Source organism: Propithecus coquereli, unplaced genomic scaffold, assembly GCF_000956105.1.
Source record: "Propithecus coquereli isolate 6110/MARCELLA unplaced genomic scaffold, Pcoq_1.0 Scaffold124, whole genome shotgun sequence".
Classification (NCBI taxonomy): Eukaryota; Metazoa; Chordata; class Mammalia; order Primates; family Indriidae; genus Propithecus; species Propithecus coquereli.
The window spans coordinates 280,155-295,240 of record NW_012136525.1 but is presented as its reverse complement, the minus strand read 5'-3'; the positions used below and the strand labels follow the sequence as shown (position 1 = coordinate 295,240).

At 37.4% G+C, this 15,086-nt stretch overlaps 1 protein-coding gene across 1 annotated transcript in view; it reads right to left on the bottom strand.

Annotated features, from left to right (window-relative positions):
* LOC105805007 (alpha-2-macroglobulin-like) overlaps positions 1-13,402 on the bottom strand; it is a 46,301-nt gene extending 32,899 nt beyond the window's left edge. The window contains exons 1-11 of the mRNA XM_012637788.1: positions 12,967-13,402; positions 10,555-10,738; positions 9,267-9,426; positions 9,053-9,105; positions 7,614-7,634; positions 7,168-7,336; positions 6,237-6,321; positions 3,587-3,707; positions 2,519-2,633; positions 2,259-2,368; positions 298-459 (exon numbers count right to left, since the gene is read on the bottom strand). Coding sequence (XP_012493242.1) covers positions 298-459; positions 2,259-2,368; positions 2,519-2,633; positions 3,587-3,707; positions 6,237-6,321; positions 7,168-7,336; positions 7,614-7,634; positions 9,053-9,105; positions 9,267-9,426; positions 10,555-10,738; positions 12,967-13,052 — 1,266 coding nt within the window. The 5' untranslated portion in view covers positions 13,053-13,402. The remainder of the gene's footprint in view (positions 1-297; positions 460-2,258; positions 2,369-2,518; positions 2,634-3,586; positions 3,708-6,236; positions 6,322-7,167; positions 7,337-7,613; positions 7,635-9,052; positions 9,106-9,266; positions 9,427-10,554; positions 10,739-12,966) is intronic.
* Positions 13,403-15,086: the final 1,684 nt, after the last annotated feature.

Sequence of the window (15,086 nt, the reverse complement as noted above, 5' to 3'; positions counted from 1 at the left end):
GCTCTTGCTCAGGCTGGTCTTGAACTCCTGAGCTCACACGATCCTCCTGCCTCGGCCTCCCAGAGTGCTAGGATTACAGGCATGAGCCACCGTGCCCAGCTGAATTCACACTTTTAGCTACACCAAAATACTGCCTCCCTTTCATAAACTCGTAAAAAGTTGACCTTAAATTGGTTTCTAATTGCTAGTTTTTTCTCTCCATAGGACTAAACACAATTTGGAAATTTCATCACTTTTTAAGTTGCAACCATGTTTTCAAGGCTACTTCATGCCATTGGTAACTTCTTTCTAACTTACCCTAACAGTAAGAGAGGTACCCATAACATTGGTGGTGTTGATGGAGAAGTGTGCCAGGCCATTCTCATCTGTGGTAGCATTGGATTTATAGTTAGCTTCATTTGCTGTGACAAAGATGATTTTATTTGGCATAGGGACACCTTTCCCATCCACTAGGCGCACCTGAAAATTAAAAGTTGTGGGTCAGTTATATGGATAATAACTAATAGGCACCAAACATATTCATTTTATTGCAAATATTTTTTGAGTGCCTCTTACATGTTGAATATAGTTCCAGGCATTGAGGATATAGCATTGAACAAAATAAAGTTCCTTTTATCACTGTCTAATAAAAGAGATAGATGCTAAGTGAATATATAAATAACATACATTAATTTAGTAGTAATCAATCCTAAGAAGAAAAATAAAGCCGTTTGAAGGGATAGACAGCAATAGGAATAATAATAGGGATGACCTGAAAGATGTATTCTAGATATTTTGGAAACATTGTGCATTATATATAACTCTTAGAGAGTCACAGAACACAAAAGTAATATAGTAATGAAAATTTTAATACCTTAGTCACATTTATTTGAGCCCCAAACACTTATTTTGGAGTGGACCATGAACTTCCTATGGATTAGTGTCTCGAAGCATCATTCATGCACAAGTAAGCAATCGCTAACACTGTGTGCTTCTCTAGTTGTGCTATATATGGTGTCTGCTTCTCAACCCAGACTTTCAACCATTTGGAAGGTGGGCAGATTTTATGACACACTTCCCACGTGAAAAATGTAAAACTGAAGAGAGTCACACAGCATCAAATAAGGCCTTAAGGCCAAATTACTGCTAACAGTCAACTCAGCAGATGAATAGTCCAGTCAGATTGTAAAGATGAAGGTTCTTTTTCACTAGGAGCTACTTTTGGTAGTAGGAAGTACACTAGGCTGACTTGCATCAGTATTCATAACTGATTAACAAAATCTAAGTTTGCCAGTGAAATGTTGGCTGCACGTACAAAGATAAGAATGTGCACAAAATTCTGATTCTCTTCTAGTGAGAATGTCTTATGACAAATAGGATGGTTATTTAATAGCAATGAAATATAAAAAAGTACAATGTACCTCTGAGCAATTTAAAAATGGACCACACTTTCATTTTAGGAAGTGGCCAAAGTTTCTGAAAATGTTTTGCTGTCATAACATAACCAAGACCTCTGGAACGTGCTCCACTTTGTTGAGTCTAGTCTCTCTATCATTTATACCCTCCATAGCTGAAATTCTGAAACATTTCTATCAAGAACATGGATACACAGTAATTGCACACTGAGGTACCTACAACTGCCATTCCAGACTTTTGCAATCAGAAAGGTCCATTTGCATATCTGCTTACAATAGAAAATCACAATGGAAGATTTTTTGGTAGATTTGTATGAAAGTTTATAAGTTAAAAATCTGGAAACCTTAAATGGCAGTATTTTATCCCTAGGTTTACTGGTTTTAAAAATAAACTGGTCGTTATGGAAAAGTAATGGAAATATAGTACCCACAAAAGAAACACTAGGTATAGTAGAATCTTTAATACTTCAAAATAAAAATTAAAACCACCTACCCAACCATTTCCTTACAAAGTTAGTGTTAGAAGGATAGTATAACGGTCAACATAAAATTTGAGATTCCTATGAGAAAATGTCTTGAAACCTGAGACTGCATAGTAAACCATGAAAAGGAAGTTGAGTGATATTACGTAATACTGTTCCAAAAGTGATTAAAAAATCATACTAATTTCAATAGGGCTTTAGAATAATTTTATATGTTTCATATAAAAATTTGCACAGCAACAAATCTATTTTTATGTGGTTTTATACCTTTGGTTATATTCATTGATAACATTAATCAGCTATGGTTTCAGCAGAAACTGTACCTATTGTGCTAATTAGGTGACAGTACATGGGTTCACCAGGGAACTGTAAAATACTCCACCTGCCCAAAGAAAGGGATCCCTTGTCTAAAGTATGGGTCCACTTTCACAAATGAGAGTTTGGTTATGGTTCTTGTGATTTCAGTGGATCCTCTTCCAGTTAATTCCACTCCTGAAAAAGAAGAAAAAAAATAAATTTGTTTTTGGAAGGGCGATGTCCCTGAACTTCTTATACTACCTCCTCCCTTACAGTTCATAATTTGGCTAGAAAGTTACAGCAGTGTCCATTGTTTTTTCTCCCATACTCATGTGGTATACAAACCTGTTCCTTCTTCTTTGATATTGGCCTCCACGTGAAGTTTCATTTTGTACCCTTGACTCTTCAGCTGGAAGATCTTGGTTTTTACTTGCTGAGAGAAGCAGCCATGGCTGTTCAGCTAAGAGGGAAGAAAATAAAATATAAAAACATAGCATATATTATTCTTCACAGATCAGTGGTCAGTTAATCTGATGTGATTCTTTTTGGGATGACATAATCTAGGTATTTTCTATGATGAGGACACAATAATTTTTCTCTAGGGACTAAACATTATTACATTTCACAACAACATCTCATTTCTTGTGACAGGTGTATAACTGTCAGGTGTATTCCTTAGTATCAGAAATTCCCTAGAGAGAATGAGATAGAAATGCCTTAAACATTTTTGGGTACTCTTTTTATTCATGTGTAATATTTGTACGTATCTGTAGGGTACATGCGATATTTTGTTGTAAGAGTAGAATGCGTAATGATCAAGTCAGTTTATTTAGGGTGTCCATCACTTTGAGTACTTATCATTTTTATTTATTGGGAACATTTAAAGTCCTGTCTACTAGCTATCTTGAAATATACAATACATTGTTATTAACTATAGTAATGCTGTTCTGCTATAGACCATTAGAACTAATTCCTCATCAAAGTCTAGTTCCCCCTCCTGTGATATACAGGTGAGGTTGGGAAGTGGCCACCCATCTGGAGACTGTGTTCTCCACCTCCCTGGCATTTAGGTGGGGCCATGTGACAGGTTCTTGCTCACTGAAAGAGAGCAGCACTGACGTTCTAACCAGCCAAGGCAATTAAGAGGTATATGTTTTTTCTCCCTCCTTTGTAGAAGTTGATGCCCGAGGAGGCTTTGGATATCTCAACTTCTATCATTCTGGAACATTCACAATGGGCAATTACAAGAAATAATTTCTATTTTTCTAAGTTAATGATTTTTTAAAATTACAATAGCTGGCATGGAATTCTCTTCCAGATTGTTCTCTTCCTGAGTTAGCACCATGTTGCAACTCACTGCTTGTCAACAATGCCTTTATTATTATTTCCTAGGAGGAAGAGTTTTCAACCTACTTGTTGACTAAATGTCTCGCACACTGCCTGTGACTCTTCACCAAAGCAGTTGGAAGGATTATTATACTTTCTGCAGATGCTCACAGTCACATGTCCTGGGACAGGCTTCCCATATGTGTATCTGTTATGAGAAGATTTCCAAATGAATCAAAGCAGACATTGAACATCATCCCCGTTTTCTACCTATTTATATTTAAATTTCCCCTTTAGTCATAGTACATTCCTCCTCTGTACTTCCCTCTGTTCTATGCAGGGATCACACAATATTGAGGGCAAGAGTCACTAATCACTCTTCTCTTTCAGAAATCTCCAGTGCAACATGCTAAAATTTACTACATTCTTCTTTTTGTCATATCTTTTTCTTCCTTGATTGCTTTTCAATTTTGTCTTAGAAAATGTCTGTCTTAATACAAAAGTTAAACCTGTCCTTAAGAGAAAAACATCTTTATACCTGTACCATGCCATTTGGTTACAATAGGCTTGCAGTATAATTTGAAGTTAGGTGATATGATGCCTCTAGATTTGTTCTTGTTGCATAAGATTGTTTTGGCTATTCATGTTCTTTTATGGTTCCATATGAAGCTTAGGATTAATTTATCTAGTTCTGTGGAAAATGACATTGGTATTTTGATGGGAATTGCATTGGATATGTAAATCACTTCAAGCAGTATGGACATTTTAACAGTATCGATTCTTGCAATTCATGAGAGTGGGATGTTTTTCCATTTGTTTGTGTGATGAAAGAAGATTGCTTTCATCAGTATTTGTAGTTGTCCTCCTTGCAGAGATCCTTTACCTCCTTGGTTAGGTATATTCGTAGGTATTTTATTTTCTCTGTAGCTATTGTGAATGGCATTGATTCCTTTATTTAACTCTCAACTTGACTGTCATTAGTATATAGAAATGCTACCAGTTTGTGTACATTGATTTTGTAACCTGAGACTTTGCTGAATTTATTTATCAATTCCAGGAGTCTTCTGGGGGAGTATTTAGGGTTTTCTAGACACAAGATCATATCATTGGCAAATAGGGATAGTTTGACCTCCTCTTTCCCAATTTGAATGCCATTTATTTCTTTCTTTTGCCTGATTGCTCTGGGTAAGACTTTCAGTACTATGTTGAATAGAAGTGGTGACAATGGGCATCCTTTTCTTGTCCCAGTTCTTAAGGGAAATGCTTTCAACTTTTCCCCATTCAGTATATTTGGCTGTGGTTTATGAGTGGAAAAAGAATGTGGTATATATATGTATACTATGAAGTACTACTTAACCATAAAAATGAATGAAATAATGCCTTTTGCAGCAACTTGAATGGAATTGGAGAACATTATCCTAAGCAAAGTATCCCAGGAATGGAAAAACAAACACATATTTTCACTAAAAAGTGGGTGCTAACCTATGGGTATACATGGTCATATAGTTGGTGTAAAGGACATTGGAAACAAAGAAGGGGGAAAGATGGGAGTGGGGTGAGGGATATAAACATACCTATTGGGTACAACATATACTACTCTGGTGACAGGCACATTAAAATCCCTGACTTCAGTGTTATTCAGTTCATTCATGTAACAAAAACACTTATACCATCTTAATATTTTGAAATAAAAAAGAGAAAAAATACCAACCAAACAACAAAACAAAAATAAACAGAAGAAACGAATGCCCTAAGCCTACCTAGGAATACAAACTATTAATATGATGGCACCTCTGCTTCCATTATCTTCTCCCCAGCCATCTTTAATTATATCGTTTCACTTGCTTACTTTTTACAAAAATGGAATTGTTCCATAAATATGTCATAGATGATCACTGCATTTCCTTCCCTATTTGAAATGTCCTTTATATCTCTATTTGCAAGGGCATTGGCTTACCAGTTACATGGGACCAGGAACTTGGCCATTGCTCTGAGACAGCCTGGGGCAGGGGCCCAGCTGAGCAGTAGGTGCATTACATATGTGGTTTTTAGGCAGGACTGGTTTCTTCACTCTGCCTGCTCTTCCTGCTAGTGCTGCTGCTGGGCTACCAGAGATAGGAGTGTAAGATCTTAGAAACATGAATTTTTAAGCCTCGAAGAGACCATATTGAGAGATCATGTCCAGTCTCCTCAGTAAAAATGGCAGTGCAGAGAGTATGTGACATGCCTTAGGTAGACCAATGAGTTAGATGGGATTTTGTTATATGCCTATCTCTACAAATTCTGAATCTAGGCCATTTTCTGACTATACATGCAAGGTCATGTAAATGATCTGTTGATGATTAAATTTCCTCTTTAACCACGTGTCGATCATCTCTCTAATACGTGTTTGGTTACTTCTGGTTAAGGGAAAGCCACTATCCTTCAGCACTATCCTGTTTTTGCTTTTGCTTTGGTGTATTTGTGCAGGCAGTTTTGACACTTTCAGAATCCATCCTAGTAGCATAGCCTCTATAGAAACAGTTCCCCACCTCCTGATAGTTATAGTAATACTTATAAAGATATGAAAGAAAGACGGAACAATAGAAAAGAAAAAGAAGAACATTCTATAGATGGAGATGCTCCCAAAATAAAGTATTTGTGTTGCCACTGCTCCTAGAGAAACTAGCCAAAATATCCCAAATCATGAGTCTCTTTTAAATAATTCTCCTCAAAAGATGAAAAATAATCAACTCACAGGCCACACACTGACACATTCATCTCTTCTTCCAAGATGGTGATTACCTTTGGCACTGTCACCTGCACTTCGAACTTGGGAAGCACTGTTGATAGCAATAAAGAAGGTTGGTGATTAGTTTTCAACTTTGGGGACATTAATATTTTCAGATTCTCTGTAATAATTTCTTAATTATATTGTATGTCTCTGAAAAGGAAGGTTCTCTCCAATATAACCATATCCACTCTTGTAGTTTGGATGTTTGTTCCCTCAAACTTCATGTTGAAATTTGATCCCAATGTTGGAGAGTGGGGGTTTGGGTCATGGGGATGGACACCTCATGAATAGATTGGGGGGGTTGAACGATTTCTTGCTCTATTTATTTCTACAAGAGCTGGTTGTTAAAAAGAGCACGGCATCTTCCCTCTTGCTCTCTCTGGCTTCCTCTCTTGCCATGTAATCTTTGCACATGCTGGCTCCCCTTTGCTGTCTGCCGTGAGTGGAAGCAGCCTGAGGCTTTTACCAGATGCCCAATCTTCCAGCCAGTGGAATCACACGCTAAATAAACCTCCTTTCTTTGTGAATTACCCAGCCTCAGATATTCCTTTATAGAAACACTAAATGGACTAAGACATCTGCCTTACTCTCAAAAGGAGATTTTGGTTGAGGGATTATGACAGATCACTGTATCCTTAATGAGTTATGGAAGACTCCACTAAAATAAGGATGTTGTATACTTCTTGAAGTATTAATTATTTCTACAAAAATGACGAAGCTATATGAAGTCCTATTCACAAATCATTAATGTCCTCATTGGACTTAGATACAGTTAGTTCTACTCCAAGCCCAATGTCACCCATGGGGAAGGGAAAGACTCCAAATAAGCTCAAATTCTGGGCCCTAGATGTTTAACTATGAAAAAAAAGTGTGCATGATTTTCCATGATCCATACCAAATTCCTCCACAGTGAAAGGATGCTCTACGTTTCCACCTGATTCTTTCTGTACCACCACCTTGTAGGAGCCCTGAAAGGGCTCTGATGAGAGGGCAAAGGACAGTTGTGTGAGGCCACTCTCTAACCGGAGACTCTGCCATTGTGCGATGCGATTTCTTTTGGGGTCCTATGGATAAATTAATTATCACTTACAAAAGCATCTAGATCATTAGAGACAATAAAAGAAAGGTAAAAAAACTCCTATGTTACCCGCAAAGAAGACAAATGGGGTCATGGTGAGGGGTAAGAAGGGGAGTGAATTATAACCATCCAATCCTAGGTGAGTCTGAAGGTTTCTCCCTTAATGACACATTTCTGAGATATTGTAAGGACCTCTCAAATAAGAACATTTTCCCTGAACTTGTTGCTTTCATTCCAATTATGGAATGTTTCAAGTTGCTTACCTGAATGTATACTAGTGGAATCTGAAAGGAGAAAGCAAAAAAGGAATTTATAATTGTTGTCAAATATTCCCAAATCCTTTTTATAAGCAAAGCAGCTTTGTGTAGAATAACACTCTCTATAGAAAAACACAAAAGAGTCCAGATTAACTTTTACAGAACTTTTAATTAATCTATTTTAAGCAATTAATAAATAATGTTAAGAACTTACCAGACCATCAGAAACAAATATATATATGCATTGCCATTCACTAGGAATGGGATTTACTAACATTACTTAAGTACTTAAGAATTTTAGTGAAGAACATTCTTTTGCCATGCAGTTATACAGATCAAGAAATAAACGTTAAACTGTAAGCAACCATGCTCAGATGTATGGGTGATAGAATTTTTAGGTAATTCTAAGAATGAGGAAGAATGGGAATAGCTCTGCTATCAGCGGCTATTCATTTTTAAAACTATCAGTTGTTAAGTACCTACTCAAGTGCTGTGCATTGTTCTAGGTGCTGAGGACATAGCAATGCACAAAAGAACAATATGTCTGTTTTAGAGGAACTTACGTTATAATACGAATTGACAAATAGGAAGAAAACCTTCCGTGTACATCTCTCAGGTGGTAGTAAATGCCGAGAAGAAGAATAACGCTGGGTTAAGCTGACAGAGTGATGGATGTGGCGTGTGATTTTAGATAGAGGAGTGAGAATAGAAGCTGGGAGCTCACTTTCGATGTTACTGCAATGATCTTGTTTAGAGATGATATTGACCAGGAATAGGTTGTGGCAATTCAGGTGGTAAGAAGTAGTCCGGATATATTTTAAGTCAAGATGATTTTCTGGTGAAGTGGATGTGGGTGTGGGAGAAAGAGAAGGAAGGATTATACCACAATCTCTTGCTTTAGGAGCTAGGAGAGAAGAATTGCCTCTTTTCGAGATAAGAAAAGGTGCTGGAGGAGTAGATTTGGGAGAGAAAAAGGAAAACTTTGGTTTGATGTCTGCATTATAATAGAAAGAATTCTTTTTTATCACAAATATCAAAGGTTAATCTTGAGGAACAAATTGGTTACCCTCATCTTCCTTTATAGCAGAGGTTTAGGTAGGAGTGTTTAGAAAAAGTCTAAATCTCTGAAAAGTTATTTGAATTTAGGTCCTCTGATGGTTTATTTGTGTCTATTATTTAGTGTATCTTTCTAATATTCCTAACTGAGAACTATCTAAAGAGTAAGTTTAATTGTGTGACAACTAACTGAGTAAATAGTGCAAAAGGCAGAAAGAATTACCTACTCTCTTGACCTGGGATAACGGCCTAAATGAGGATCCCATGGCCTTGTAATGCCAGAATTACTATTAGTGATACCTCTCCCTGGTCTTCCCTGCAACACGAAAAGTAGGTTCCTGGCAATTATACAGATAATAATAATTTTATGTAGATAATAGGAGACTCACCAATTCATTCAGGGGGCGAAAATCTTCATCCAATGAGACAACACGAAATTTCACTGAAACGGAAATATTTTCCATGAGCCCCCAAACCCTAAACTAGGCCTAGAGGCTGGTAAGACAAGCAATTAAGGAACCAAGATTATAGGAGCTTCGGGGAATATCCGAGGTAGGAAGGTCTTTCTTTTTGAAGTTGCCCTGACTGTAGGCTTCTTCATACCTGTCTGCTCTGGTTTGTAGATAGCTTTGTCCGTCTGGACAAACATCAGACTCTCTTTGTTTTTAACCATCACTGTGGTCCGCCTGTTGAATTCCTGGGTTGGTCCTTTCACTTGGACAGTGAGGAACATCACCTCCTCACTGGACGAAGACCGCGGGACCTGCAATTCGGCAGAGATCGTGAGAGTCCATTCAGCCTCCCATGCCTCCTCTGCTATTCTCTGTTCCACTCCTCCCTGAGATCTTGCCCTAATTTCACTCCCACATTCTCATCAGGGAAAGCCGGCATGGCTGGGAAGGACTCTTGCTGTTTTACAAATGGGGAGCCAGGACACAAGGTGGAGGAAAATAACTTCAGTAAGAGAGGTTATAACTGAGACTCACATGTTCGTATAGCCCAGAAAAATACAGTCTTGATTCAATTATATGCTGAGCTTTACCAAGTCGATGTTATATGCCAAAAAGGCATGGGAGAAGCATGTCTTAAGGCTGTGAAAAAAACTATATATTTAATTGGCACTAGGCTGTAAACATCTCACATATGGGCCACTCTTAAGAGATATTAAGCATTTTCTTAGAGTAATTTCTATAATTTTTACTCTTAGAGTGTGGAGTGATATGTTCCTCTCAGCCCACAAATGGCAGCTCATGTTGATTCTGGGCCTAGTTTGCTTTATTAAGGTTTTCTCCACTTTTACTAATAATTTTAAGAAGTCACCTTTTCTCTTTGTTTAGTGCATACTATCTTTTTTGTTCTTTCTGGCTAATGGGTTTTTTTTTTGATCATTAAGTTGATCCATACATTGCTTTTAATTAATTAATTAATTAATTAATTTATTTATTTGAGACAGAGTCTTTCCGTGTCACCCAGGCTGGAGTACAGTGGCACAATCATAGCTCACTACAACCTCAAATTCCTGGGCTCAAGTGATCCTCCTACCTCAGCATCCCTGAGTAGCTGGGACTATAGGCACAAACCACCACGCCCAGCTAATTTTTAAATTTTTTTTTTTTTTTTTAGAGACGGGGTCTCACTGTGTTGCCCATGCTGGTCTCGAACTCCTGGCCTCAAGCGATCTTCCTGTGTCGGCCTCCCAAAGTGCTGGGATTATAGGTGTGAGCCACCCTGCTGTGCCTGCATTGCTTTTTAATTTCTATGCTTAGTTGCTATATTTCAATTCCTTCTTGAAGTCTTTACTAGCCTCCAAAGCCTTATCTTGACTGAATACTGGATCCCTAAGACCTTGACCAATAGAACTGAATATATAAATTCAAACGGCCACACTCACAGTGAAGGAGACGCAGTGGAATAGGTCCTTCTCTGCCACCAGGTCAGTGAAGAGGCTCCTGTTTCCCCTGAGAGACTCCAAGGAAGCACGTACAGTGACTGTCTCATTCAGGTGGCTCAGAAGGACACAGCCCTTCTCAGGGGTCTCTGAGTGGAGCAGGGAGGGGACCAGCACCATATACTGTCTGAGAGTGGGATAGTGCAGTTGGATAGAGAAGAGGAAAAGAAGAGAGGCACTGCTGTCAACATCACTGTTTTCCATCATAATTGTTACCATCATCGGTTCTACTCTAAGAGATGACAGATTGATGAGCATGAAACTCTGCTGTTGAATGGCACGCATAAGAATTATTTCCCCTTTCCATCGCATGCCACGGCAGTGAACATTTTACTTGAGGTGGGCCTTAAAAGAATAAAATTAGTAGGCACACCTCACTGTAAGGAATCATAATACACGAGCATCTGAATTCAAATAAAAAATATGTTAATGACATTTATTCATGAAATTTCTTTTACCTTAGGATTGCTGTAAAAAGCAAGCAAGCTCTCAGGCATGTGAACACTGAAAATCCAATCAAATTATAAAACTTCCATTAAAAAAGAAAAAAATATGTATATACATGTACAATTCAACTACCCTGTGAATTGTATGGCAAGTACTTGCTTCTGCTACACAGATACGGAATCTAAGCCTCAAAGAAAGTGAGTCATTAGTTTAAAGTCTCAGCTGTGGTTAGCAACTCATAAAGTCTTAGAGTGTTACCTAACCATGGATGTTTGCATTTTAAATATTTGCCTTTCAACTCATGTTTAGACAATGGCTCCATCCAAAAATGGCCCTCTAGTGATTGAACTTAGACCTTGCTAAATCATGAGCAGGACAGAAACTTTCTCAGTATCCTGATATATAATTTAAGATTGACTTTGTAGTTTTTAAATATTTTTGCTCACAGAACTCCTAAAATAATTTTTGAACATTGTGCACTTCTTACATGTTTTCAAGTAAACATCTATTTTTAAAACCACAGTTTTAAATAATAGCAAAAGATATTATTTTTGATGATATGTTAAATTAAAACTTTGATTACTTTTACAAGTTTCCCATAGAATCTTAAATATTATAGTGATAAGATACCTAATATCACCTACTTAAAAACATTAAAAAGTTCTTTTTGTAATGGTCAGGTTTTTAACGTTTTTTTTTTCCTCCTTGAACTTGAATTTCCATGCTTCTTACCATATAGAAGTTTATCCTAAGATTTTTGTGCTTCAAAATATTTTGTGGATCACTCTTTCTTTTTGCTAACAAGTATATGTACATATATACGTAATATTACAGGTGGGTAGATAAATTTAACTTTGACTCCTCTTATAAAGATAATGTGACCATAAATTTGTAAATATTAGACATTTTCTTCTGATTGAGTTATTTACAAAAGTGCTTGTATACAACTGATCAAAACAAAATAAATACATTACAAAGTATATTTCATGAATATTAGATATAAAATTAAAATAAAAATAATTTTGAGACACATCTTTGGTGAGAATAATGAGCTGCTTTTCCCCCCCGTGAATTTATGTATCCATGGATGGATATTCGTCATTGCAAGAATTAAACAAGGTCTAACATTAATTTTGTTACTATTTTTGTTTTGTGTAGATTTAAGTCCTGAGACGAATTGTTCACATAAAAGTATAAATGGCAGGTAAAACAATAGTATTATTGCCACCACTTGTAAATTCTTCTGCATTACTTGCAAAAATTCACCCAGTTCCCTATTAGCAAGAATTGCTTCTAATCACTCATCAGCTGGTATTTCCTTTAGTTTCTCCTTCAATTTTGTTGAAACAAAGAATTAATCACCACCTGGTTTCCAAAAAGGTTTTCTCTCTTGTCGTGAGAGTCCTTTGCTTTCTCAACACCAATACCAGTATTTCAAATTGTTCCTTTATTCGGCACCCTGGAGATTTTTATACTCCAGGACAATGATCCATGGTAAGATACGGTTGAGGGAGAAGTTTCTCTTTATCTTATAAAATAGAATATGGACAATTAAGAAAGGGGAGGTAAGAAAAGATAAATAGCATGGTCTCAAGCAGAGCATTATGAACATGAAGATCTGAAAATTAATGCCTTTAAAAAAAGTATCAATTTCTGAAGGCCCTTAGAAAGGCTTTGCATATCACCAGGAAATTTAGAGATTCAGAGATCCGGAGAGTTGGAGAAAAATGGTTAAGAATAAGCGAAGAAGGAATAAACCAGATTTACAAACTCTCCTGGTTGGAAGGAAACTTAGAGATGAAGGAGGAGACAGTGTCACAGGAAAGACAGATGAATGATAAAAAGGAGAATTTGAAATAAAGGACAGGACTCTTTAAGTTCATGCTTCATGCTCTGTGTGGAACTCACGGTTTTGCAGAGACTGAGGCATCTGTGGGCAGGAGGACCAGGAGGAGAAGAACAAGACTTGAATGGAGGAGTTTGTTCTTCCCCATGCTGCCGGGGGAAAGGACCGGAGGAGACCAGACTGTATTGTCTCCCACTTCCTACAATTGGTCTGGTCCCAAACACTCCCCGGAGCAACAGGGCTTTATGCTGCTCTCTGTGCAAACAGGAAGTTCCACCCACACAAGGTCTCTAAACAAAGTTGAGGTCTCTGAACATTCTCTGAAAGGATCATTGATGACCTATTTATAGTCAAAGTTAATTCCTGGCGGGCTAAATAGAATTCCTGGCGGGATAAAACCACATTTCCGTTAGTGCTCACTTTCTCTGGGTTTTACTGTAAAGCAGCAGATCAGCTTTTCAACTCTCCTCTCTCTTGCTCCCTCACAAACCCCCACAATGCCTTTTATGGCTCTTCCCGCATCTCTTGTATGAATGGTTGGCCAGGAGACTACAATTTAAGCAACACTGGGCAGGCTCAAAATAGATATTTCCCTACAAGTCAGTGTGCCTCCATTAGACATGCTTACCTTAAACGTTGAAGCCCTTTCAGGATTCAGTGGTCCTGTATGAAAATGGTACTGGATTTAGCCAGTAGGTTTTGACCATAGGGATATTACTGGATTGTAGATGAAGATCCAGGCCCTGGAAGAATGATAATAGAAAATAATTTCCTGTTTTAAGAAAGTGAAAAGATATACGTATACCACATTTTGTTAATCCACTCATGAACTGATGGGCACTTGGGTTGATGGAGTACTACTCAGGCATAAAAAAGGATGAATTAATGCCTTTTGCAGCAATTTGGAAGGAACTGGAGACCATTGTCCTAAGTGAAGTATCTAAAGAATGGAAAACAAGCACCACATGTACTCTCTAATAAATTGGAACTACCGATGAGTATACAAAGACACAAAAGAAAGTAAAAGTCATTGGAAATCAAGCAGGGGGCAGGGAGGAGGAGAAGGGCAAAACCCACCTCATAGGTACAGTGAACACTATTTGGGTGAAGGCACATTTATAGCCCTGATTCAAGCCATATATCAAAAAAATCTATACCCCCCCTAATATCTTCAAATAAAATAAATAAATAAATAAATAAAGTGAAAAGATGAACGGAGAAGTAACAGGACCTCAAAAACAAGCTTTGACCTACCATGCCTAACAAAGATTTCAGTTGCCTTTACCATCTATTTTACAAACAAATTTCTTTACTATCTTCTTTCTTTACTATCTTTATTTCTTTACTATCTTCTAAGATTCCTCTGCAATCTTTAAGTCAGATAAAAAATTTCATTAATCCGTCCATCCATGCCTGTGTCAATTCATCCATCCATTCATGCATCTATTTGGTTGTTTTGTTAAGTATTTATTGATCCTACTAGAGCTAGACACCATGCACAATCCTCGAGATAGAATGGTCAAATAAGTAGAAACAGATATGCACTAAAATGTTTTGTGTTCTTGTGGATGTGAGAACAGACAGAAAAACAAGCAATAAAAATAGACTAGCTAAACATTATCATTGAAGTTCAGGATGCTCTGGGAGCACATAAGATGGGCACGTCATCCAGACAAGTGACCTTGGAAAGGCAATTTGGGGGAGAGCAAAATGTAAATTAAGCTCTATAGTATGAGAAGTGGTTAGCCAGAGGAAGGAGAGAAAAAGAGCATTCTAAGCAGAGGAATGACATATGCAAAGACCTAGGAAGTGAGAACAATCACGGCATATTCTGTGAAATGAAACGTATTTGGCAGAGAGTGAATACCTGTACACTTAGAAGGGTGGTAAAGAAATTCAGCTTCAAATAAGAAAAGGACTTGAAAATATTAAGCTATTTGGGGGAGTCATTAGTGGATTGATTTTGGCTTTGTTTCCCGGGAAAATCACTTTTACTGAAATTTGGAAGACCCATTGGAAGGAGGCAATCCAGGAGGCAGGAAGACCAATTGGGAGTTGGTGTGATAATGTAGGTGAGAGCTGATGGTATTTTGAACTAGAGTATGGTGGGATTTGGAAAGAGGTTACAGATTTATATCATATTTAAGAAGTAACATTATAATATTCAGTGAATGTATGAATG